The sequence below is a fragment of the Monocercomonoides exilis genome, assembly GCF_001643675.1.
Source record: "Monocercomonoides exilis strain PA203 chromosome Unknown scaffold18-1597598, whole genome shotgun sequence".
Classification (NCBI taxonomy): domain Eukaryota; phylum Preaxostyla; order Oxymonadida; family Polymastigidae; genus Monocercomonoides; species Monocercomonoides exilis.
Window position 1 is genome coordinate 916024 of NW_027150563.1, and position 26248 is coordinate 942271.

Consider the following 26248-nt stretch of genomic DNA (forward strand, 5'->3'; position numbering starts at 1 on the left):
AAATTTTCTAATTTTAAAATTCATTCATATTCAACATTCCCATGAGTCATCAAGAATGAAATTTATGAGTATGCAAATCATAAACAATTCATATTCTTCAAATATCCTATAACAAACTCTTCCAACTTTCCTTCAGAATTGAAGCCTCTAAATGAAACAAAGACGAACTCTTCCAGAATAGGATATGCCAGTTTCCCTTTCTTGTAAATGGAATTACATTATCTTCTTTGAAACATATCCAATTTCAAAAATTTGGAAACAACTACCTAAATTATGAGTTCTCAGAAAACCGTTTTCCACAAATTCAAACAATACTGTTGGTTTGATCAAAAAGAAACATAAAACAAACATTTCGAGACTTTTACAGCTTGACAAATACTATAAAACACTTCCTTTTTTATTAATTATCGTTATGCAAAAGATCTGGTGCTAATTTTTTTTTATTTTCTATCTGCAAAACAATAAAGATTGTTTGTGTTTATTGTTTCTTTTATTAAACTTAAAACTTTACCAAGCATATTTAACATTTTTTTTGCGATAACAATGGAAGTCAGCGAAAACGGAAAACAAAGGGCAGAATATTCGAAGATAGGGTTAAAATTTTATCTCGACCTTTTTTTTTTATCTTGACCTTTTTTTTAATTAATCATTAACTTTTCCCACAATTTCATATTTTTAAAGATTTTTAAGTATATATATGAATTCAATAGATAAAAATAAATACATTTTGAAACAAACCCAATTTCGCATGGGGGGGGAGATGGGGGGGTTTAGCCCCTTCATTGAACTTCTGTGTGGAACTGGAGGGTTGCATGGGGCATAAAACATTCAGTTTGTTTTAATGTTGTTTTTCGATTTTTTTTTTTTTTTTCATTTCATTTCAATTTAAAAAATAAAAAATTATTATGATCTTAAAAATATTATTAAAAAAATGAAATTTTCTACAGAAACAAAATTTAAAGAAGGTCAGAAAAAACTGCAGCGTGCAATGTCTTCGCATAAAAACAAGAAGCATTACATTCGGCTGGAGCGAATGGCTCACATCGTTGTAGATGGAGTAGTTATCATTACGGATGCTATATATTCCAAGAGATTCAGCTGCACAGGGATTAAGAATGCAGTTAGAGCGCTGAGAAAAGGAAGGCTGGTTGGAAAAGTTGGCAGACCTGCAGCAGTGGTGGGCGAAAAGGAACAAAGAGTAATGGATATTATTCACATTGAAGCAGAGTGTGGCACATGTTTTCCTTTAAAAAAAACAAAAGAATTAGTTTGTTATATTTTTATTAATTTTTTTTTTAATTATTTGTTTTTCAGATAGAAAATGTAATAAACGACAACGATGATGAAGACGCACAATTTACCGAAGTTTCAATGTCAGCCACATATGGCTTTGTCAAGCGTCATCCTGAGCTGATGACTGGAACGCCGAAGAATCTGGACATCAACAGACTGGCTGTTTCGTGCAGAAGTGTTTTAAAACCCTGGTACAAAACACTCGACGAGCTGCACGAAAAATACCATTATAATCCTGCTTTAATTATAAACATCGACGAATCTTCAACGCGCGTTCCCACAGACTCAAAACAGCTAGTTGTGCATACAACAGACACAAAAGCAGGTTTCACGAAAGAACCACCAAGAATGATAAATTCTTCATTCGTGGCAGCTGTTGCAGCGGATGGAAATACCTTTCCTTCTGTCATTATGTGGCCAAGAGCAAAGCCGCCAGAAGAGCTGAAAAGCCTGTTATCTCCAACGCTTGAGATATGGGCAAATGGAAGCGGCTGGATGGATAACGAGTGCTTTGAAAGGTATGCTCTCACCATTCTTCTACCTTCCATCATCGAAAGAAGAAAGCGCATGTCACTTGAAAACGAACACATTCTTCTCCTTCTTGATTCGCATGCATCTCGCGCAGATCCATCGATCTGGCGAGAATTCCAAAAACAACAAGTCGACGTTTTAACCTTCGGACCACACAGCACACACCTCTGTCAGCCGTTAGACAGAGGAGTGTTTGCTGTATTCAAATCTGAACTGACAAACAGATTTGAGGCTCCCTCTTCTTCTTCATCTTCCTCCAAACGATCAGAAATTTCCGACATTCTGCCTCAAGCCATCCACACGGCATTACCTCCTTCTGTCATTCAAAAAGCATTTGCATGCAGTTGTGTTCTTCACAATTCTTCTGGACCAGTTCTTTTGAAACTGTCCGAATCTTCAATTTGCCCTCTTCCATCTCACATAAACAGGTTTTACTAATATGGAAAAGTGATATCCGAAGAAAATCTTTTAGAGAAATGGGAAAATCATTTGAAAATGAATATTGAAAGGAAAAATGAAATGGATGAAAAGGAGAAAGGCGAAGTGAGACTGTGGTGGATAAACAGAAAAAAGAATAAAGAAAATTTCTCCACGTTAAAAACGATGATTCTGACGATGAAAAGAAAGATCATGCATTAAATCGAGGTGAAGGAAAAAGGAAAGTTATCAGAAGTATTTATTCTGATTTTGTTTTCTTTTTATTATGTTGTTTTTTTGAATTTTTTCACTTCATTTTTTTGTGTCAGAATGAAGAAAAAGGGTCAGGATTAAATAACAACCCTATCAAGTAAGACTCAATTTTTTTCGTTATTTTTGAATTTAATAAAATATTTGCATACTGAAATTTGTTCCATGAATCAGTTTTGAATCTTTCTCGAAATTCTTTTTTTAATTCTTATTTTTGCATAATAATGTGTGGGTTGTTATTATATGAAAAAAGAAGAAATCTGAATCAAAACATAGTTTTTTTATGAATAATAAAAATAATTGCGAAAAATTTCTTGCTCTTTTATCATTGACAAAGAATATCTTGAAACAAAGAAAATAAACAACAAAAGAAAAAATGATGACAAATATATGTTTGGTTTTGAATTTCAAGGTGATTCCAAAATTTTGCGCACACACACAGAAATTAGACAAAAATGAAAAAAACACAGGAAGCAACAGCTGGCGTCCACAAGAAGACACTAATGGGAAAAATTCAGAAACAGATTAAACTTAAAGACGAAAAAAGGAAACATCCCAGCTTCTTTTTATTCTCGATAATTACAAATGCAAGATTCTAAGCACCCTTTTATCGCCCATTCCAACATTCAACAAGCTTCTGGCTTTCAAATTGCATTTGAGAATTTTCATCACATTTTTTTTGATTGCACAAAAGACAATCGGTTTCTATACTCTCTCTCCCATCATAATGTGAAGGTCACCAATCAGAATGAACATTCAGCACAAGACAAGCGATGCATTATCAGATGAACAAATGTTCAATTCCAATGATTCTCTCATCAAAATGAAAGCGAAGGCAATTGGCTGCTCAGAAGAAGAAAAAGACAGTTTGTTAAGAAAAAACAGAAAATAAAACAACTTGGAAGAGAGATAAGTTTTGGGGCTAATTATAACTTAACATAGTCACTGAGAACATGTTTTTAGTCAATATTTTTATTTATGTTGCGTATTAAATGATAAATAAAAAACTTATAGGTTCGAAAATTAAAGAAAATTTCTAATATTTTTCAACTAATTTTTTATGAAAAACACCCTAAATATAATCTTTTTGATAAATAAATATTAAAAAATTCATTATTCCGAATTCTTCAAAGTAAAATCAAGTTTTTAAATTTAATATTATTAATATATCTTTCAATTTATCAAATGCGTTATTAAATACGTAACCTAAATGCGAAATATCTGTTTTTTCAATTTTTCAAAAATTGATCGCTCCCGCAATATTTAACTTCATTATAGGTTTTTGACAAAAAAAATATAAGATTAAAAACCAAAAATTCGATTCAAAACGTGTTTTGTTTATTTTATTAAATCACGTTTTATTAATGTTTCAAAATTTTGTGAACATTTCAACGACTACGTAAAGTTATCATATGCCAGTGTTTGAAGCGGTCGGAAAATGAAAGTTGAAGAGCGGTACTCACAAAATAACTTTGTTCAAATTGGACTCGAAAAAAGTTTTGGTAGATTTTCCAACAATAATCTGATCTGGCAAAAAGGAACAAACTTTGCATAAGGAAATGAAAAAGATGATGATCGATGAGTTAAAAGAACATGTTCTTCTTCTCACTTGTTTTTCACTATCAAATGGTTTGAATGTTCATAAGTTGAATAGATAAGTGGTTGTATGCTTCGTGATGGAGTGACCGAGAAAGCAGCAGAAGAAGAGGAATTTGATTCATTTTTCAGTTGTTGATATAGATGTTGAAGATTTTATGTGGAGGAAGAGGAAGAGGAAGAGGAAGAAACACTTCACTCACATGGTGATTCTACTATTTCGTTAGCAATGTCAATTTGTCATATCTTCAAATCTTCAACTTTCCTCATCAACTATTTTTCTTCTCGTTCTTTTTTATCGTCCTAATCAATCTTTTTTTCTCTCTTATCCGTTTTTTCAGTTCTTAGTGTAGATAATGCCTTTTGCCTTTTTTTATCTTCAACGTCAATTCCATTCTCGCTCAGAATTGTCTCATCCATTTAATCAAATCCACAAGATCAGCATGAAATTAATAATTGCCATTCAATATGATTCATGAGAAATGTGTGTTTTTTTCTCATTTTGATTTCCAAGGCTCATCACAATCTCTTTTCTTCGAAAGTCTTTTTCTGTTCTTCAATTATTCTCTGCCTTCTACCATATATAAAAAAATCTTCAACCAAACAGAAATCTGTCAATATCATTAACAAAAATCTTTGGCTTTTGCCTCGAAACTTCCATTGGCCCTGAAAAGAATATAAAGATAAAATTAGTTTGTGAAATCACCATTGAAAAAAAAAATCAAAAATATGAAATATTCAAATCAAACAAACGATAGTCACATATTCAATGAAAAATATATCCCTAACTGAAATGTCAAAGCCTTTCCAAAAAGTCTCTCTTTTTTGGCCATTTCATCCATTTGAAACTTCTCAATCGATAAAAGTTGTATCTCTTTCAGACAAAAACACAAAAAATAACAAAACAGGAACAAAATATCCCACATCACTCCATTAATTAAAAGAATGCACAAACTCCATTTCTTTGAATTATTATGTCCATTTCATCCAAAATATTAATATAAAAATATCATTTTCATGCAAAAACTCAATGCATCTGATGATCAAAATCAAGTGAATCACAAAAATCACACAAACACCAGAAAAGATAATATGAACAAGAACAGAAACATTTTCATCATTCACACCTTTTTTGCTCATTAAACAAATGAAAGTTTTTAAAAAAAAATGAATTTCGGACTTTTGTTTTCAAAGAAATTTGTTAATCCTGATCATACGCTATTTAAAAAAATTCAATTGCATTTCAGCTGAGTTTCATCACATTTCTCAACGTTATCATAAAAAATTCAAAATATCAATTATTTCTAACAATTTATTTTGTATTATTCTCAGGATCGAACAAATAAGAAATTTAAACAAATCAAAAACCAATTACTGCATTTTATTGAAAATAACAAATACAATAATCTTATGAAAAAAGTGATGAAAGATTTTTATCTGCCCATAATTATAATATATTATTCAGGAAAAAAAGAAAACGCTTTCTTCGTGTGGATTCATTCCCATGCTGTCAGGGATATATTCTCTTATTAGCATAATTTGTGTGCAGTGCTTGTGCAATGGTTTCACAAGTTCTGAGGGAGAACAGGCAGAGAAATCAACGAATGAACGAAATATTTATTGTCTCAAGAACCCTTGGGAAGATATGCTCCAAAATGACGCAAGTGATGGGAAATATGTGTGTGAAGTGTTTGCTGAAGGAAATGAGGATGGAACGAAAGGAGCTGAAAAACACGAAAAAGGGATGAATAATTGTGTTAAAATGCTGAATGAAGGATACAACCGAATAAAAGATGAAAATCCAGAAGAGAAAATGAAAGAATTAATATTTTATGAAGAGCAAAAAATAAGGGGAAAAGGAAGATATTTTGGAGAGAGCATGATTGAGGGATGTTTGATTCTTCATAATTCATCGATGAATCTCAAATCATTGGGGCTGAGGCAAAATGATGGGGAAAATATTATCAAAGCAGGACATGGGTGCCATGTTGAATTGAATGATTGTGAAGTTATACCATTGAGTGAAACATCTCCATTTTGTTTGAGTGGAAGTTGTGGGCTGTTCACCAACATTTCACTCAGATCGTCTTCAACCACATTTTTGCAGGTATTTCCTTCTCTGTTTTCTTCGAAAGCCTTGGAAGTGAAATATTCTGGGAAATGTGTTGTTTCTGTGAGTTCTTCTCATTTCTCTTCTTTTTGTGTTTCCTCAGCCCCATTCATCTCATCGCCTTCTATTCCTCTTGCTTCTCTCTCTTACCTGTCATTTTTCAACATTTCAACAGCGACTTCAGATTGTTCATCTTCTTCCACTTCCTTTTATCAAACATCATGTCTGATGAGCTGCTGCTCATTTTCATCAACTTGTGATGTGTATGATGGTGGGATTGTTCTCTCTTTGAACAACCCTTTTTCTTCTTTGACTGCCTCAAATTCCTCATTCATTGGATGTTTCAGAACTAGAAACGTTGAATGCATTGGATCGAAAGATGTTAAACATCATCCAGGGAGACAGAATGAAACATTCAATGGAGCGAATGCGTTCATTTGGTGTGAATGGAATGGATCGAAGACGACCGGAACAGAAAATAAATGGGAAGACGGAGTGTCAAGTGGTGGTGCAATTTGCATGTACAGTCAATCAAGCGCATCAGTTTCAATTGAGCACTGCTCATTCAATGATTGTTATGCTTATTGTGATGGAGGAGGAGTCATGTGTGCATATATCGAATCTGTTGAGGTTGTTAACAACTCATTCAATGCTTGTACATCACAAAATAATTATGGAGGAGGGATGTTTGCTTATTCGATTTCGTCATGTGTCATGATCAGTGGATGCGAATTCCAGAAATGCAAAGCGAATAGCATCGGAGGAGGACTTTATCTTTACACTTTTCAGGTTTCTGGATCCGGCTGTATTGGAACAGAAAGTGGGAAATGGGAGAGCGCTTGTGTGCTTGAGTGTTCATTCACTTCATGCTCTGTTTCAGGTTCCTATGGAGGAGGGATGTATTTTTTCAATGTTTCTGAAAAATTCAAAATGAGGAGCCTCCAATTTATTTCGTGCTCGGCATATTCATATGGTGGAGGATTGGATCTTTATCCATATCAATCAACAGCTCCAAGTGACAATCATTATTGTTATTTTCTCTTCTTTCACGATTGTAGATGTACCAATACCACTCCGTATGGCCACGATGTGTATTTTCGAGATTATTACAATCATTTTTCATCGAACAACCCATTCTACGAATCTTATACAACGAATAGTAATGATACGAGAGTGTGCTATTATTATAATAGTTATCAGCATACAGAAAAGAAGGATTGGCTGAGCGTCGGGATGAAGGATCGATATGTTGGGGTGGGTGGGGATGACTCGAGGAGTTTGTGTGGGATGAGTGAGGCAACACCGTGCAAGACAGTGGGGCATGCAGTGGATGTGAGTTTGATTCAACTGAACTCGACAATCACAGTACTTGATGGAAAGCATGTGAGCGAAAAGGAAACAATCAATGTTGGGGAAAAGAAGATAAATGTTTTGGGAAAAGGGAAGACAGCGAGCTTGATTGGGACGAATTCTCTTTCTTTTTCATCGACAACGCTGTTCAGCGTATCTACTGGTCAACTGGATGTGGGGCATATTGGGATCGACCACAACACGACAAGAAGCCCATCGCCGAGTGTGTTTGTGGTAACTGTGGGGAGCGGGACACTTTCGCTGGAGGATGTTCTGATCAATTCTTCAATATCAGAAGAGAGCGAAATATCTTCATCGGCATTTGTGATGGAACTGTTTCAGTTGAGGATGAGTGATGTTGAGATAAAAAATATGGCGATAAGCCAACCTCTGTTTGCTGAACCATCATCAGCAGGATCGTCATCAGGAGAGAGTTTGCTGGGGAATGTTACAATTCGGAATGTGAATCGGACAACAAAAGGAGATGGAGTGGTGATGGCAAAGAGTGTGAAGGAAGGAGAGACATTTGTGGTGTGGAACACAACGATTGAGGAATGTGAGTGTGTGAATGGAAATGGAGGAGGAATCAAAGTGGAACTGTTATCATCAGCAAGCAAGGTTCTGATTGGAGATTCAATATCACACAGTGGAGGAACAACTTCGTTCAATCAGTGCAAGTGCAGCAAATGCGGAGGAGGGATATTTCTTTCTCTGGCAGATGCAAATGCAAAGTTTGAATTGTCAAATACTCTTGTATTTGAGAGAAATGAGGCAGAATATGGGAGGAATATGTTCATTTTAGCATCTGATCTGAACAAAACTGTGACAAATGAGTCATTCAACTTCGATTATTCATCTATGATAAATGATAACAATTTGTTTGTGGGGAGTGACAGCATTCATTCAAACAAGGATCTGTTCATGTTCCTCGTTCCATACAGCTCATATGAGATATTTATCTCATCAAAAGGATTTGATGTGGCGCGTTGTGGAAGTGAAGAAGAACCGTGTTTTACAATGTGGAAAGGGATGGAAAACATGAAAAAGGAGATTGGAATGAAAACAATTCAGATTAATGGATCATCCATAATTCAAGATTCATTCAACATGTCCAATTATCAGATCAAAAAGAGTGTAAAGATGGGAAAAGAGAATGCGAATGCAGTATTGAATTTTGAGCAGGCAATTGAAAGTCAACTGGAATATTTCATGGTGAATAACGTTCATCTTGAATTATCAAACATCCAACTTCAAATAACATCGGGATTTGACAACTCAGCCAAAACGATAATTTCCAACAAAAATGGAGAATTGGTGATAACTGGATGTTCATTCCATTCAGAGGCAGGAATGAACAATGGATTTGATTGTGTATTTGTGGATGTGGTTGGAGGAAGCGTGGAAGTGAATGATTTGTCAATGGAATCATGTAATATTGGAAACAGTATTTTTGTCATTCATGATTCTGGAATGACCTGTCATTTCTTGAATGTTCGAGTGGAATCGTTGAATGAAAGTGGAGGATGTCTTCTTCTGATCAAAGGATCTGAATCAGGATTAAAGATAAATGAAGTGGATGAGGAAATGAATCTCAACATTGATAATTCATCATTTTCAGGGGTGAAGAGAAGTGACAATGGACCAACCATTTTGGAGTCGATGAGCGAGAATAAGATTTGTTTAGTTATGAATGAGAGCAGCATCACAGATGACAAAGCAGAAACAAGTGAAAAGGGTGGGGCAATATTCTTCACATTTTGTGCATCTGGATCAATGAAGATGATTGACTCAACAATCAGCCATTGCAGCTGCACCAATGGGAAAGGAGGAGGAGTGTATTTGGCAACAAAAGAAAGAGGAGAATTGAATTTCACATTTATGGAAATGAAGTTCAGTGCGAACACAGCAAAAGTGGGGAATGATATTTTCATTGAATGTTTCAACATCTCATTCCAGATAAATGAAAACCAATTTCAGTTTGATCTTCGAGAAGGCCATTTCAATCGAGATAATGCAATATATGGAAGAGATAAGTGTGAATATAAGGAAGACACAAATCTGATGGTATTTATAACGATCCATCAGAGTGACACAATCATTGTGAGCAGCGTGAATGGATCGGATGAGAGACAATGTGGAACAAGTGCACTTCCGTGTCATTCAATTGATTATGGGCTGATGCATCTGACTTCAGATTTCATGAGTGTGATGATTGTTGTTGAAGAGAGTGCGATTGGTGGAGAATTAGATCTGAAGGAATTGAGTTTGAGTTCGAAGAACAGAGAAGTTTGCAAAGCTGAAGTTGAAACAGATATTGAAAGGACAAGAGAAGCATTGATGACAACAACTGGAACAGTTTCATTGATGAGAGTGAACTTTGTGTTTGATTCGAATTTCACCTCTTCTCATGAATCATTTATATCACCAGAAGGAGGAATTCTTGAAATGATGAATTGTTCATTCACTACAAAACAACTGAAGGAAGGAGTTAATGCAGAATTAGCAATCATTCAATTTCACATTATAAAAATGGAAAAAGGAGAATTACAACTTGATGGATGCACAATGTCAAATCTCATTCTTCAAAAATCTTCAATATATCTTTCATCTTCTCTTCCATCAGTGATTTATTCGTTTGAGATCAGCAATTCAACGATTTCTCATTCACTTATTGAAATTATTGAATGCGAACAATTAAACATGGATAGATTATGTGTTGAAAATATCTCAATGAATGGAGATGATGAATCATTGATATCTTGCTTGACAATGAAAAATACAATACAATTGACAAATTGCACAATGGGTGGAGTAAATTCAAAGACAACAAAAGGGAAATTGATGAAAGCGGAGAATTGTTTGGATGTGAAAATGGACAGTTGCATTTTCGATGGAAGCGCAAAGGAAAGAAATGAGCAATATTTGAATACAAAAGAAGAGATGTGCAGATGGTCTGGATCTCTTGTGGATGTTGTGAAGAGCAATGTGGAGATGAAAGATACAACAATCTCACATTCACCGGATGGTGGAATAACAATGAGTAGAGGAAATATTGTAATTGAGAAAGGAGAGTTTTTGAATAACAATCCATCTATTGAAGGATATCCATCACTGAGAAGAAATATCATTTGCTCAGATTCTGGAACATTGAATGTGATGAGTTTGAAAGGAGGAGATGGATTGGAGAGAAATGCATCTCTTTGGATGTTGAATGATGGATGCAGTTTTGAAAGGATTGCTTCAGAAAGAGATTCATCATTTTTCATTCCTGTGCTGGAAAGTGTGGAAGCAAAAGAAGAGACAGACAGAATGAAGCTGACATTCAAAGGGATGCTTCTTGTTCCATGCAATCTGTCATTCTCAGTTGTGAAGAAGAAGGGAGAAGAGAAAGAGATTGAAAAACATGATTTTGATTCAAGCGGCTTTTTGTCAGAAAGAGAAGCAAAAGGGAGCGTGGGAAAAGATCTAATCAGCAATTGTGGAAATGAAATAGAAGTTAGCACTCATATTTTGTTTGGGAATTCAAATACTCTCTTCTCAACAAACTCTTTCATTCTGAAGAATTTAAGTGAGACTGAACCAAAAGGAGATGAAAGAATTGTTGAAGGAGGAAAAGAAATGAAATCTTATTGGCTGTTGATTGTGGTTGTTTGTATTGTGATTGTTGTGCTTCTGTTTGTAATTGTTATCATTCTGGCTGTTCGATGGAGAAAGGCAAGGAATGAAGCGAAAGATTTGAGAGAGATTGCGAACGATAATATCAGAAAAGATCCAAAGCTTATTGAGATGGTGACGATGGAGATGTCACCTGAAGAGCAATGGAGGAGAGCAGAGAGAGAGGCAGAGAAGAAGAATGAAGAGAGGATAAAGAAGAGGGTGTATGACAAGACACTGGAACATTCAGAGTCATCAGAACATCTTCTATCTGAGAGTGGATCAACAGAATATATTCTGGGAAGAGATTCAGACAAGATTCCTGAATGGGCATTGGAGAAAGAAGAAGAAGAAGAGAAAAGAAAGCGAACACCTTCTCCATCCATTTCATCCACAGACACATCAGACACGGAATCCACTTTTGTTCGAGGACAGGACCTGTGCCCGACCACTTCATCGATGTCGAATCTGGTGGATGCAATGGCATGTTCATCACCACATGAGAAGTTGATTGTGGACTTGAGAGATTCGTTGTTTATGTTGCTTCATGGAAGAAATGAGAAGAAAGAAATGGCGATTGGGAGCTTGAAGGAGAGAGAGCAAACAGCTTCCCAGATCCTGTTCTGGGTGGCTAATCTCGCTCTTCACTCGTTTGATGAAATGGAAAACAAACTTCAGTCACTGGCCAATCTGAGTCCTCACATTGTTCTATTCTCCGAACACATGGTGATCTGCGTTGTGATGCATTCTGATTTCCTTTCATCTGATGATTCTGATTCATCTTCCGTCTCTTCATCAGCTGCTGTGACATCTACCAGTGAGGATGATGATGATAGTGACAGCGACTCCCTTCCCTCATCGGCATTTGAGGATGAGGATGATTACAAGAAAGAGTGCTTGAGGTGGATGGCACCAGAATTGCTGATCAACAAGAAGATGGGGGCAACAAAAGAGTCGGTGGCATTCTCGATTGGAATGATGCTGTGGGAGTGCCTAACGCTGGAGATTCCATTTGGGGAGTATGAAGCTGTGATAGCAGGAGAGAAGATCAGAGATGGGCAGAGGCCAGATATTTCGAGAGTGTCTGAGTCGTCGCTGAAGCAGCTGATTGGGAGGTGTCTGTCTGAAGCAGGAGTGAATCGGCCTTCTTTGGGGGAGATAAAGCGGGAGACATTCCAACATTTTGTTGGAGGTGGAGCAGTGATGACTATGTCAGATGCAATTTGCTATGTTGAGGGATCGAGCTGTGTGAGAGAAGAGAGGAGCTGTACAGAGAAGGAAGCGGAAGATGAAGAGGAAGATGAGAAGTGCAACGATGAAAAGAAAGAAAAGGAAGAGACGTGTTGAAGAAACAAAGAGGAAAATATCTTGGAGATTGCTGCAAATAAGAAGGGACACAAGTGAATAAAAGAAATGATTATTTTTGTGCATTTGCATTTCGAAGAGAATATTTAAAGATTGAGTAACTTGTTATATTTTGGAAATTGGCAGGAATATTCAAAACATGGAAGAATCAGAGTTGTTTGTTCATTGCAGATGGGTGTTTGCTGACCACTTGGATTGAGTCAGCCTAACACTGTGGAATACAATGAAGAGCTTTTCTCTTCAAAAACACCTTTTTTTTCAAACAGAGTATTTTTTTTTTTTGAAAACGTTATGTTTTTCATTCACAATTACACTTATTTGTATTTTCATTCCAATTTTTGTTTGAGAGAGATTTGTTAAGAATCATTTGATTTGAAAGTCATTTTCTATGTTAAATTGTTCTTATTTATTTATTTCTTCAAATCTGTATTCATCAAATTAAAAATAACACCATTGGCAACTTTTTTTCGTTTGATGTGTATTTTAGGATGATAATATGTAATTCACAGAGGGAGTCATTTGAGTTGATATTTTTCACATTCACTATAATATCATTTTGAGTGTTCATTTTCGTTTATAAGAAATATTCAAATTGTAAATGAGAATTATTGTTTGTTTTCATGATAGTCAGTGTTCTCTTCTGAAAGAAATTGTTCGGCTTATCATCATCAAAATGATCGATTCTTTTGGAATATTGATCAATCAAAAAGAATTCAAGAAAATGAAAAGATCTTTGAATGTGAAAGCCATTTGAATAAACAGAAAATGAAAAAATCAAACAATCGGACCAGAGGAAAAAAGAAAAAAACACTTGGAACATTTTTTGATAAAACAACAGACTTTTGAAGTAATTCGTTTTTAATAACAATCTAATTGCTTTCAAAATTATTTTTTTATATTAATTGAAATTTGAAGGTATTGAAACTTCGAAATTTGTAACAAACACATCTTTTGAACTAAAATTAATTTATTCAAAATAGAGGAAAATGAAAAACCAAAAAAAAAATTGAAATATATTTATAGCTTCCACTTTTTGATAGATTTCTGACTCAAAAGAAATAAAGAAAGAAAGAAAGAAATTTTTTTTCTATAAAACAACTGATATGAATTCACAATTTTCTGCTTTAAAAGAAGTCGATCTCCTCGAAATAATGTGATATTGATGGTGATTTTCTTATTAATATTAATAAAGAAAAACACATTCTTAAGGTTAGTTCTCAATTCATTTCTTTCGGTTCATTTTTGGAAAAGGTCCAAATTGAACCAGTAGCGAATTTGACGTTTTTATATAAATTTTCATTGTATTATTAATTAACGTTATTATTTAACTCAATATAAAAGTAAAAATCAGAGAAATATTGCAATGAAAAACAGAAATAAAAAATGTTGAACGGTCCCAAAAAATATTTATTATATTTTCATTTTAACTTTTTGGAGTGTAATGGAGAGATTTTGTTGTTGTCGACAAATTTAACGCTTATCGAAAAATTATTCATCGCGTCATTTAAATTAATTTATGTTGACGTGTGTTATATTTTTCATAATCAAATTTTATTGGAAATATGATTCTTGCTCGATGATATTGAATTTTTGTCTGGAGCGAAACATCCACTGAATTGAGTTCTATATTTTAGTGTGAGTGGAATGGATCAAAAACGACTGAAGCATCATCTTCTACGACTGATAGAGTTTCCAGTGGAGGGGCGATTTTCTTGCATAATCTGGCATCGGGAACACTTTCAGTGAAATTTTGTTCATTCAATGAGTGCTATGCGTATTATGCTGGCGGAGGAATTAATTGCTACAATATTAAGTCTGTTGAGATTGTGAACAACACATTCGATTCATGTACTGCGCAAAGTTATCATGGAGGTGGAATGTTCATTTTGACGATTTTAACGTGTGTCAGGATCAATGATTGTGAATTCCAGAATTGCAAAGCAAATAATGCTGGAGGAGGACTTCTTCTTGTAAATTTTCAGGTTTCAGGAACAGGATCCATTGAAGCAGAAAATGGAGGAGGAGAGAGTGCATGCTTGTTTGATTGCAGGTTCACTTCATGTACACTTTCAAGAACTAGTGGCGGAGGGTTGCGTTGTGAAAGAGTTCCGACTGCACTTTAAATGAGGAGCATCCAGTTTATTTCATGTTTAGCAGTTTCAAATGGTTGAGGATTGTGTTTCTGTCCTTATCATTCAGCAGCTCCAAGTGACAAACATAATTGTTATTTCATCATCTTTCACAATTGCAGGCGCACTAATTCCACGCCATGTGGCCACGATGTGTGTTTTGAATGTGATAACAGCCTCTTTTCGTCAAACAATCCGTTCTGTGAATCTTACACAACGAATACAAATGATACGAGAGTGCACCGCCAATCTTATAACGGAAACAGTTGTGTGCTTCAGCATACACAAAAGAAGGATTGGCTGAAGGAAGGGATGAAGGATCGGTATGTTGGAGTGAGCGGAGATGATACAAACAATCTGTGTGGGATGAGTGAGGCAGCGCCGTGCAAGACAGTGGGGCATGCAGTGGGGTCGAGCATGGCGCAGCTGAGCTCGACAATCACAGTGCTGGGTGGGAGGCATGTGAGCGAAGAGAAGACGATCAGTGTTGGGGGAAAGAAGATTTCTGTTATGGTGAAAGGGAAGACAGCGAGCTTGATTGGGACGAATTCTCTTTCTTTTTCATCGACAACGCTGTTCAGCGTATCTACTGGTCAACTGGATGTGGGGCATATTGGGATCGACCACAACACGACAAGAAGCCCATCGCCGAGTGTGTTTGTGGTAACTGTGGGGAGCGGGACTCTTTTGATGGAGGATATAGCGATCGACTCTTCGACATCAGGAGGGAGCGGAATGACTGAGTGTGTGCTTAAAGAAGCACTGTCTCAGTTGAGGATGAGTGATGTTGAGATAGAAAATATGAAAATGAGTCAACCTCTGTTTGTGGAGCCATCAACAGAAGAATCTGTCCAAGGAGAGAGTTTGCTGGGGAATTTGACAATTCAAAATGTGAATCGGACAGGGGGAGACGGAGTTGTGATGACAAAAAGCGTGAAGGCGGAAGAAATATATGTGGTGTGGAATACAACGATTGAAGAATGTGAGTGTGTGAATGGAAATGGCTGAGGGATAAAAGTTGAGTTGTCATCTTCAACAAGCAAAACTCATATTGGTACATCAACATCGCAAGATGGAGTAAAATTAAATCTTGTGGACGAATTTTACAAAATATGAATAAAGACTTAATTCAAATTGTTGTGATATTTCATTTGTTATTCAATGCATTCTTCTCAAAATTTGCTATTCGAAATTTTTAATGATAATTTAAAACAACATTCTTATTTGTTTTTTTTTATTAAAAGAAACAGTAATGTTCAAAAAACAACAAAACAATGAATGAAGAAAATAATCAATATAAAGCTCAAATACGATATAAAATACGAAATGAAAAAGAAACAAATATATTTATGGGTTTGATCAAATATTTTGGATTTTATTATTGAAGCAAAGATTTTTGAAATTTTTTCGATAACATAGTGTCAAATAATTATAATAATCAATAATATATCGAAATTTCATAAAAAAAATGTCAAATTCACTACTGGTACAATTTAGACCTATGCCAAATTTTGTTAATATAGTTAGTGTTAATAATGGTGGACACTTTCAATAACTGTGGACAGTGGCTTTTTCTCAACCACCGTTGACAGTTACTTTTTAATAATTAACCCAATTATTCCCTTATGGAATACAAACTTATATGAATTGTTTCAATCACACATCCAACACTAAAAAATTTTTAAAAAACAATTTTTTCTTTTCGGAGAAACTCAAAGAATTGAAATTCTCAAATTTTCTCCGAAAATTAAAAATGTTTTTTTCATAATTCTGCAGAGAAAGTTGTTTCATTTCTGTATGTCTAATAAGTTCACATTCATTGAAGGAATAATTGGGTTAATTATCAAAAAGTAACTGTCAACGGTGGTTAAGATAAAGCCACTGTCCACAGTTATTGAAAGTGTCCACCATTATTAACACTAACTATATAAGTATTTATCACAAAAATAATGGAATGTTTATCAATTATTTTTTCACCCATGTCTCTTGTTCCTGATAAGAAATCAGATGTTGCTGATTATAACAAGCTATTTCAACATTTTGAAAAGAGTTGGGAGTGGTTCATTCATTTTATCAACTTTAATGAAACGAAAAAATGCCCATCTTGAACAAGATATATGAAATTAACAACGGTTGATGTAACACACATATCATGGAGATGTTCAGCATGTAACAAATTCATTTCATATTTGAAGGAGACATCTTTTTATGGAAGTCATATCAAAATCAACTCAATTTTTCTAATTCTTTTGCGTTTCTGGCTAAAAATTCGAATTGATCAATGCTCATTTTTCACTGGAGTTAGTCGAAATACAGTCGGTTCTTGGTATTCTGTTGCAAGAGCATCAATTGGAATTCGAATGTCGAGTGTGAGGTTTGTTCTTTGGGTTGAAGGATGCATTGTGGAAATAGATGAGGCAATTCTGAGAAAAAGAAAGTACCACAAAGGGAAAAAGAAGAAACAAATTTGGCTTTTTGGTACAGTGGAAAGAATAGAAAATGATGAAATCGGAAAATATTTTATTATCAGAGTTCCAAACAGAAAAAAGGATGCTTCGAAACACATCATTGAAGACAGCATTCAGAAATGCACAACTATTCTCAGTGATGAGTAGGGTGCAAATAAGTGCTTGAATGAATTAGGTTGCAAACATCAGACAGTTTGCCACAAATACGAATTCAAAAATACAGAAACAGTAGTGTGTGTAAATTGACAGAATGTTGTTGGTCTCATTTTTTAGGATCATTGCCTCCATGTGGAATCAAAGAAAAGTTCATCGATGATTTTATTGCTTCATTTTAATTTCAACATGATAAAGAAATACTATTCACAGAATTTGTGAGGGATGATACTAATTACAAACCTACTGAATCAGCAGTTCCCCATGACTATGATGATGGAGAAGGAGACGATGAAGCAGATGTTCCCCAAATTGAGCAGGAAGCAGGTGTTATTCATGAGGAAGAAGATGATGATCCAGGAGATGGAGCAGATGGTAGTGAATATCCTGAATCATAACGTTTTTGAACAATATTTAGAAATTTTGTAATATTTTTTCTTACACTAAAAAAAACTTAAATATTAAAAACCCGCTATTTTTAACATGTCATTAATGCATTTCAACAATTAACAATTCAAAACAAAGTTGTTAAAATCATTTTTGGCTAGAAAGGAAAGGTGAGCATATGGGGCAATATTTTTGCATTTATTAAAAAACAAACGATTTGTTCCAAACTTTTTCTTCAACCTTGTCATTATAAGTCTTTCATTCCCATGTCAAAAAAAAAGAAGAAAAATTTAAAAAATGAAAAAAACAATTGAAAGTGTGGAATGGAACAAAATTCAAAAAGAAAAAAATTTCTTCCCATATGCCAATTACACCATTTATTATTCAAATTTGGTAAACTTATTATTCGAAATTAATAAACTTATTATTCAAAATTAATAAAATTGAGTATTTTTTTTAAAAAGTTTTTTTGTGAAAAATTGGTTTTTGGCTGAATATCAGAAAATATTGAAAATATTATATTCACTCAATATTCGAAATATAGATGAGAATTTGAACCCAGATTTTTATTATTTGTGAATAAACATAAAATTTTCTGATTTTTCAGAAAAAAATCATCATCATGGAAATAGGATAATTTTTGAATTATTTCACCTCACATCGATAAATAATGCATAATTCAACCTAGAAAAGTTGTTTGCATCAATGATACAAACTGAATACAAATATTATTCAGAACTGAATAAATTCAAGAATGCACTTTCTGAAATCTTTATTTGTTTTTTGTTGTTCATTTGTATAAACTTAAGTTTTAATTACTTTTCTTGATTTGATAAGACATTATTTATCGATGTGAGGTGAAATAATTCAAAAATTATCCTATTTCCATGATGATGATTTTTTTCTGAAAAATCAGAAAATTTTATGTTTATTCACAAATAATAAAAATCTGGGTTCAAATTCTCATCTATATTTCGAATATTGAGTGAATATAATATTTTCAATATTTTCTGATATTCAGCCAAAAACCAATTTTTCACAAAAAAACTTTTTAAAAAAAATACTCAATTTTATTAATTTTGAATAATAAGTTTATTAATTTCGAATAATAAATGGTGTATATTTTCAATGAAAAAGTTGTTCGGCTAAAATTAAGTTCGAATTTATTCACAAAAAATTGTGAAAAATTGAACATGATTATATTTAATATTAACTGAATCTTTATTTAGTTCTTTCTCTGTTCCTTTCTCATCTTTGTCTTGTCTCTGAAAGACATAAGACTTCTTGAGCAGAATGTTCCCGCGAATTCAGATGCAAAGTCAAATAACAATGCGTTTCTACGATGTATTTTAGCCAAAATTTTCAGAACGGATAATGTATTCAAATAGATATGTTGCAAAAGGAAATATTCATATTCTTTTGTATGCAGCGTTTTCTGTTGTGTCTGTGTGAACGCATTCTCCACCAATGGCAGGACGGAGCAAGAAAAGATGAGCCAACTGATGTTGGCAGAAAGAGACGATACACCATTGATGACCAGAAGGGAAAGCATTCCTATCTTTACAAAGGTTTTATTGAAGCAAAGTTTGTAAGAAATAATCTCCGTCTCCACTGCAGAAGTTGACTGTATCGCAAGATAAGCATCAGATTTATATGAAAATTATTGAATTGGTAAATTTAAAATTCATGCCATTATAGACAACTCAAAAATTTGCAAACATAAGATGAAAAAAGTTCTTATAATTTCTCTTGCATAAGAACAAAATAAAAGCAAACGAGGAAATCCTGATTTCAATGTACTCGATTTTCCATTGAAGGCTACATTAAAGGCCTGGAGCTTCATAAAGTTTCTTGACTCAACATGACTGTGAATTTTGGTATATGTTTTGGGAAACATATGGGGAACACCGTTTGATAAAAATTATTTCCGATTGACCACATCCAAAACATTTTTTTTTTTTTTGGAAAAAAATGTAACAAATATAGAATATACGAGTGAAATGGTAACATCATCGCTGATTATCATCATTGTGAACTAAAAGAATCCAATTCCGCAGCCAAATCTAAGAGTTGCCATTTCAAGGATACGAGCAAAAACATGTGCAAGTGGTAAATATGAAATAAGATAATCCTGTTCCCCGTCTTTTGGTGTTCCAGTCGTTCATAAAGCGTAAGCAATTGTGAAAATTGAATCAGGTGGTAATGGACGATTTTCAATTAAATTGGACTTTCTCAGAGCTATCTGATCCAAATTTTATAATTATACATTCAGAGCGAAAATAATAAGGTTAAAAAGGATAATCAACTCCTATTACACGTCAAAATTGGGGAATTTTCCAGAAGATTTAGTCTCTTTCACAAATTTTTATTCGTCCGATGTCAACACAATATCTTTCGAATCCAAATATAATTTTATGAATTGATACAAAACATTCTAACAAGATTCAAAGAAAAAATGTAAGTGTATTATTTTGTAAAGTTCAACATCGCAACTATCGGATACGTTGATAAAACATTACAAAAAAAAGTGGAACTGAATAATTTGAACTTTAACCATGCTTTCCAAGTTTGAAAGAAAAATAGATGCAATAACCATAACGAGTTTTGATTTCATTTTTTTAAAAACACCTTAAAATATTAATTAGATAAAAAACGAAATAGAAAATGATAACAATTAAGTATCATTCATACCCTTCTTAACCTTAATATGTTAAATACAATGAATCGGATTCATTCGTTAATTTTCATTACACATGAAGAAAATATCACTTTAATTTTTCTATTTGATCTTCAAAAAAAATCTATTATTTGTATTTTATAAAATATATTTTTGGATCAATATAAGATCAAAATTGTTTGTTGAGAAATGAAGGTTTGAGTCTTGCAAGAGAGCTCTGCGATATTATCATAATTTTTGTGAAAATGATTCTTTTTGTTGTTTTGTTTTCTTTCGAAATACTAGCTCAATATTTCGTACCCAGCCACTGGGCAGCAAAAGTTGATTGAGATCAACGATGAGCAGAAGATGTATGTTTCATTTCTCAAATTACTTTTAACACAAAATGTACAATATATTTTTTTTCTTTTTGATTCTTGAAGACATATCTTCATGGAGAAACAGATGGGACAGGAAGTTGATGGAAGTGCTTTGGGCGAAGAATTCAAAGGATACATTTTCAAGATCTCTGGTGGAAACGACAAACAAGGATTCCCAATGAAACAAGGTATTTTGAGTGCAAATCGTGTTCGCATCATCCTCAAGAAAGGTATTGATATCATTACAGATTATTATTTCAAAAAATGTTTTTCAATCTATAATGAATTTTTTTCCCTGTGATAAGGTGATAAATGCTTCCGTGAACGTAGAGAAGGAGAGAGAAAGAGAAAATCAGTTCGTGGATGTATCGTGTCCAACGATATCTGCGTTTTGGATTTGGTGATCACAAAGAAAGGGCCAAAGGATATCGAAGGAATCACAGACAAGCCAAGGCCCAGACGTCTCGGACCAAAAAGAGCTGGAAACATTCGCAAACTCTTCGGATTGCCAAAGACAGCTGATGTGAGGAAATATGTTATCCGTAGGAAGTTGCCAAAGGGAGGATCAAAGGCACCAAAGATCCAAAGACTCATCACTCCACTTCGCATTGCTCGAAAGAAATATCTTGCAAAGAAGAAGATCGCATCAGCAAAGAAGACAACAAAGGAGCTTCTTGCATACAAGAAGATGCTTCTTGAGAAGAGAAACGAGAAGAAGAAGGAGGCCATTGAGAAGGCAAGAAAGAAGTTGCAACTGAAGAAATTGAAGGAGAAGAAAGAAGCCAAAAAGAGATGGCTGAAAAAGATTGCCAGCATCGAAAAGAAGACAGGAAAGAAATACGTCGTTGCTCCAAAGAAGCCGAAGACAAAGAAAGTTGAGGTTGTCCAAAAAGTTGATACAAAGAAATACGACGTTGATAATGTTGACAAATCACACAAAGCCGCTCCGCTTCCAGCTATCTTGCTTGCTGAGCTTGACAAGAAATCAGGAAAGAAATCGAAAGCAACAAAGGCAACAAAGACAGCAACAAAGGCCCCAGCAAAGACAGTTGCTCCAGCAAAGAAGGCAACAAAGGAGACACCAAAAACTGTTACCAAAGCAACAAAAGTTGAGAAGAAAGTTGCAACAAAAGAAGCACCAAAGGCAGCAGCCAAAGCCACAAAAGCCACAAAAGAAGTGAAACCAACAAAAGCAGCCAAGCCCGCAAAGGAAGCACCAAAAACTGCACAGAAAGCAGCTCCAAAGGCAGCCCCAAAATCCACATCAAAAGCAACTGAAAAAGTTGCAAAGAAGGCTGAACCTAAGGCTGCACCAAAAGCATCTCAAAAGGCTTCACCAAAACCCAAACAAGCTCCAGCTCCATCAAAATCTGCTCCAAAGACAGCTAAAAAAGCTGCACCAAAAGCAGCAGCAAAATCTGCGCCAAAGAAGAAGTAATTTCTTTTAGTTTAATTTTTGGCTGGATTATTGTTTTGAAGGCATGTCAATCTCAACAAACTTGAAATATTCTACTCAAGAATTTTTATTTATTTTTTTTTGCTGAAGGAGACAAAAATCAAAAGAAAATATATCAAAAACAAAGTACAGACTTTATTTTTTAGAGTGAAAGAGTTTTTTTATTCGTTTCTTAAGGAGAATTAAATTTCTTTCTATTTCTATTATTCCGTTATTTATTTTTGTTTTTTTACAAATTATAGCGATCTAAATGCAAAAGAAAATTTTTTATTTTTTGTTTGAAAAATGAAAGTGCCAATAACAGATTCATCTTTTATTTTTGTTCATTTATTAACATTACTTATTTGTGAAACATTCTTGCACCGAAGTTTGCTAATGCGCAACTTTTTATTTTTTGAATTCATAGGACGATTTTTGATTTAGGTGTGCGAAGGATGGCAAGAATTAAAATTCCAAAAAGAGACTTTATTTTTGATGAAATTAGATTTTTTAGTGGTATGCATCTAGAGATTTCAATTACTTTTCAATAATTAAAAAAGAGTTAATTGCAAACAATATATTTTTGGAAAGAAAATGTTTATTAGACTATGAAGAAAATGGAGATGGAACCTTTTCTTTGTATGCCATTTTTATAATCTTGATCGTAATTTTGAAATGATTACAGACTTGTTGCGCATTGTGGTTTATCAAATGACATTTTTTGGATTTTATGTATTTTTTATCATCATTTATTGGTGGTTTTATCGAAAACAAATAACAAATTATGGCGATTGCATCTTGGACATTATGGAGCTGGAAAACAATTGTTACCGTTCCTGCTACAGTTAATATTTTTAATTTTACCGGAGTATTTTGTATGTGAATTGAAAAGATTAATGGATAATTAAAAGTATTTTTTTCGCCTTTTTTCTTCATAAAATGCAAGCTTTCAATTTTTGTTTATAAGCTGACAATTCTTTTTGCACCCGGATTGATGACAATTTACCGCACATTTACGCTACTTATTGAAAAATTTCCACGCTTCAGTTTTATTAATGCAATTATTACTTTATCCGGTGTAGGAAGTATTAGAGCATTTATTATGACGATTCGTTATTTAATTGAGGCTCAATACGTGATTGTTAAGGAAGGCAACACAGAAAAAATCTTGTTGAATGATGATGTCAACGATTTAGGAGATAAAATTAGCTTTAACAGAATCGTCGTCTTGCTTTCTGGGAGCAGTCGAGCTGCACTTGGATCCAACATTTCTGATGACGCCTCTTCGAACACAGAAAATGGGTCATCTTCGGCTCAGCACGAAGTTAAACCGGTGCAGAATCATGTGACAGCCTTGTCGCCTGTACTTTCTGCTGAAGGCGTACCTTCTCCTGGATGGGCATCGGATGGGGCTCTGTTCAAGTACAGCAGAGAAGCTGTGCGGGCTGATCCATGGCGCGTGAAGGAGTGGGACTGGTACCAAGTGAGCAACAGCCACGTGGCTCTGCAGTTTACGTTTGGCCATGCGTCCTATGCGGGGCAGGTGGGAGTTATGCTGTTTGATTTCCAGAAGCAGAAGACGATATACGTTTGCGACTGCATATTGCCTGTTCCTGTGCTGTGGATGAAGCTTGATGCGAGCGCAGGGGAAGATAGCGTCTTGGAGTACAAGAAAAAAGGGATGTGGATGCAGATAACTACGAAGGAGAAAGGAAAAGTGAGGCGAATTGCTTGCAAGACGGAGGAATTTGAGTGCGATGTGACGCTGAGTCGGTTGAATGACAATTCCATTGCGCTGGTTGTTCCGTTTAAAGAAAGCGAAAATCAATTTTATTTCAATGAGAAAATTAATTGCATGTCGGCTTCCGGGAAGGCAACTGTAAATGGGGTGGATTTCATTTTCCGAAATGCGTCGCAAACGGAAAAGAGGAAAGATTCATCGATTTCGCATATTGTCGAGCCATCGAGCAAACTTGATTCTTCTTCGAGTGAAGCAAAAGAAAGCTTATTGCTTGACAACTCAAGTGAGAAAGAAGAGCAAGCGAACGAGCAGGATGATAATATGAAAGCCAAATCAGAGGTTGGAAAAGATGTTTGCGTTGACCGAGCTGATTGCGATGAAGCGTGGGGGCTGCTGGACTGGGGAAGAGGGGTATGGCCTTATCACAACGAATGGTATTGGTCAAATGCAACTGGAAGGGTTAATGGAAAAGTATTTGGCTTCAATCTTGGCTGTGGATTCGGGGAAACTTCAAAAGCAACAGAAAATTGTTTGTTTTTTGAAGGAAGTTTACATAAATTAGGAAATGTGAAGATAATATGCGATCATCAGGATTACATGAAGGAATGGAAGTTGGAGGATGAGGAAGGAAGAGTTGCTTTGGCATTAAGTCCAACATTTGATAGAAAAACTGAAACGAAGATGTTGTGGGTTGACAACTGCACTCATCAAATGTTCGGGAAGTTTCATGGTGTTGTTTCACTTGATGATGGAACAAAGCTTGAAATTGATAATATTTTTGGATTTTCGGAATATGCTGTGAATAATTGGTAAAGTTTCTCTGTTAATGAGAGAGTCTGAGGATTTTAACTTTCTCTTGCAACGTTGTCTTTATAATTTTTGATCATGTATAGTGGATGACAAACCTGGATCTCGTATTAACAGTGATACGAGGCTTATATCACCTCGTTTATAACCAATGTCTGAGGTTATCACATATATTTTGCTCTATTTTCTGTAATTTTTTTCGGTTATAATCAAACGAAAACCTCAAATAGTGTACTAATTTTATCAAGACTATATTTTTTATCTTGACTCTTTTTGTAAACTTTCTGCTGCTTTTTTTAAAAGTTCAGCAAAGGTTTGCGGTAAAAAACTTATTAATGAACTTTCTAATTGAAACTATTTACAACATTCAGGAAAATTGAATTTTTCAAAACAAAACAAAAAGAAAAGAAAAGAAAGAAAGAAAGAAGAAGAAGAAGAAGAAGAAAACCTGGTTCGAAATAGATATTTTGGACAAAATATTTTCCTTTCTGAGTTTTGTTCAACAAAATAATAATAAGTCTTTGATGTTGTTCTTCGAATTTTCAACATCTTTTTTAATAATTAAGAAAGATTTGGCAAAACGGCTTTAATGACAAACACTCACTTTTATTTTTATCAAACGAATGAATAAATAGCAAAAAAATACACTATTGAGAAGTAACTAATGCAAAAGACATATATTAACATATTTGTCTAAACTTGAAATGATTAAATATAAAATTATTCACAAATGAGTGAAAATACTGTCTTTCTAGCATTTCATTGCAAAAAACATAAAGCTTTTGTTTCGCTTAAAACTTTATTAAATTTTCTCAGATATCAAAATAAATAGAATTAAACATCCGCCTTCTTTCATTATTGATATTAAAATACAGATATCGCATTAAATATAGGACATCGCACAAAATACCTGACATCATCGATTTCTCTGTAACTGCAAGAGGAATTATTTTTGACAATTTTCCTCAAAATATACACCAAAAATTATTCAAAGTCGAAAAACTTTCAATCGAAATCGAAAAACTTTCAACCAAAGTCGAAAAAGTTTCAAACGAAATCGAAAGTTTTCATTCGAAGTCGAAAAACTTTCATTCAAAGTCGAAAGTTTTCATTCGAAGTCGAAAAACTTTCATTCAAAGTCGAAAGTTTTCATTCGAAGTCGAAAAACTTTCATTCAAAGTCGAAAATTTTCATTCAAAGTCGAAAAAGTTTCAAACGAAATCGAAAGTTTTCATTCGAAGTCGAAAAACTTTCAAACGAAGTTGAAAAACTTTCAATCGAAATCGAAAAACTTTCAAACGAAATCGAAAATTTTTTATTCAATGAAAATGAGTTTTAAAATGTTTTGGATTTTTTTTGTAAATAATTTTTAATTTCTTTTTATTTTTTTATTGAAATGTTTGAAAATTATTGTTTTCAAAATAAAAATAAAAGTGAAGAAAAGAAAACAATAAAAAAGAAAAACTTCACTCGAAAAAAAATGAAAAATAAAGAGAAAAATTCGTG

The 26248-nt window shown here is 34.1% G+C and overlaps 6 protein-coding genes across 6 annotated transcripts; all 6 read left to right on the forward strand.

Annotated features, from left to right (window-relative positions):
- Positions 1-931: 931 nt before the first annotated feature.
- Positions 932-2262, forward strand: MONOS_6220 (putative DDE superfamily endonuclease; the record flags this gene model as incomplete). Its single annotated transcript, XM_067876437.1, has 2 exons — positions 932-1267; positions 1315-2262. 2 exons carry the CDS (start codon positions 932-934, stop codon positions 2260-2262), a joined length of 1284 nt encoding a protein of 427 aa, XP_067728878.1.
- A 3349-nt stretch (positions 2263-5611) lies between these two features.
- On the forward strand, positions 5612-12568 carry MONOS_6219 (uncharacterized protein; the record flags this gene model as incomplete). Its single annotated transcript, XM_067876435.1, has 1 exon — positions 5612-12568. The coding sequence occupies one exon, from the start codon at positions 5612-5614 to the stop codon at positions 12566-12568; it is 6957 nt and encodes a 2318-aa protein (XP_067728879.1).
- A 2181-nt stretch (positions 12569-14749) lies between these two features.
- On the forward strand, positions 14750-15932 carry MONOS_6218 (uncharacterized protein; the record flags this gene model as incomplete). The annotated part of the gene is made up of 2 exons (XM_067876434.1): positions 14750-14868; positions 14982-15932. 2 exons carry the CDS (start codon positions 14750-14752, stop codon positions 15721-15723), a joined length of 861 nt encoding a protein of 286 aa, XP_067728880.1. The 3' UTR covers positions 15724-15932.
- A 1143-nt stretch (positions 15933-17075) lies between these two features.
- On the forward strand, positions 17076-17734 carry MONOS_6217 (uncharacterized protein; the record flags this gene model as incomplete). Its single annotated transcript, XM_067876433.1, has 2 exons — positions 17076-17193; positions 17535-17734. 2 exons carry the CDS (start codon positions 17076-17078, stop codon positions 17732-17734), a joined length of 318 nt encoding a protein of 105 aa, XP_067728881.1.
- Positions 17735-20558: 2824 nt separating this feature from the next.
- On the forward strand, positions 20559-22326 carry MONOS_6216 (putative 40S ribosomal protein S6-1). Its single transcript, XM_067876432.1, has 4 exons — positions 20559-20595; positions 20686-20750; positions 20823-20989; positions 21065-22326. Exons 1-4 carry the CDS (start codon positions 20590-20592, stop codon positions 22195-22197), a joined length of 1371 nt encoding a protein of 456 aa, XP_067728882.1. The 5' UTR covers positions 20559-20589; the 3' UTR covers positions 22198-22326.
- Positions 22327-23188: 862 nt separating this feature from the next.
- MONOS_6215 (putative DUF2804 family protein) lies at positions 23189-24989 on the forward strand (the record flags this gene model as incomplete). The annotated part of the gene is made up of 1 exon (XM_067876431.1): positions 23189-24989. One exon carries the CDS (start codon positions 23189-23191, stop codon positions 24746-24748), a length of 1560 nt encoding a protein of 519 aa, XP_067728883.1. The 3' UTR covers positions 24749-24989.
- Between the last annotated feature and the right edge of the window lie 1259 nt (positions 24990-26248).

What these genes read in the sequence shown, in the direction of transcription:
- MONOS_6216 (XM_067876432.1), top strand. An exon ending in ATCAACGATGAGCAGAAGAT is followed by an intron (nt 20,751 to 20,822) that starts GTATGTTTCATT and finishes TGATTCTTGAAG; the next exon opens with ACATATCTTCATGGAGAAAC. An exon ending in TCGCATCATCCTCAAGAAAG is followed by an intron (nt 20,990 to 21,064) that starts GTATTGATATCA and finishes CCCTGTGATAAG; the next exon opens with GTGATAAATGCTTCCGTGAA.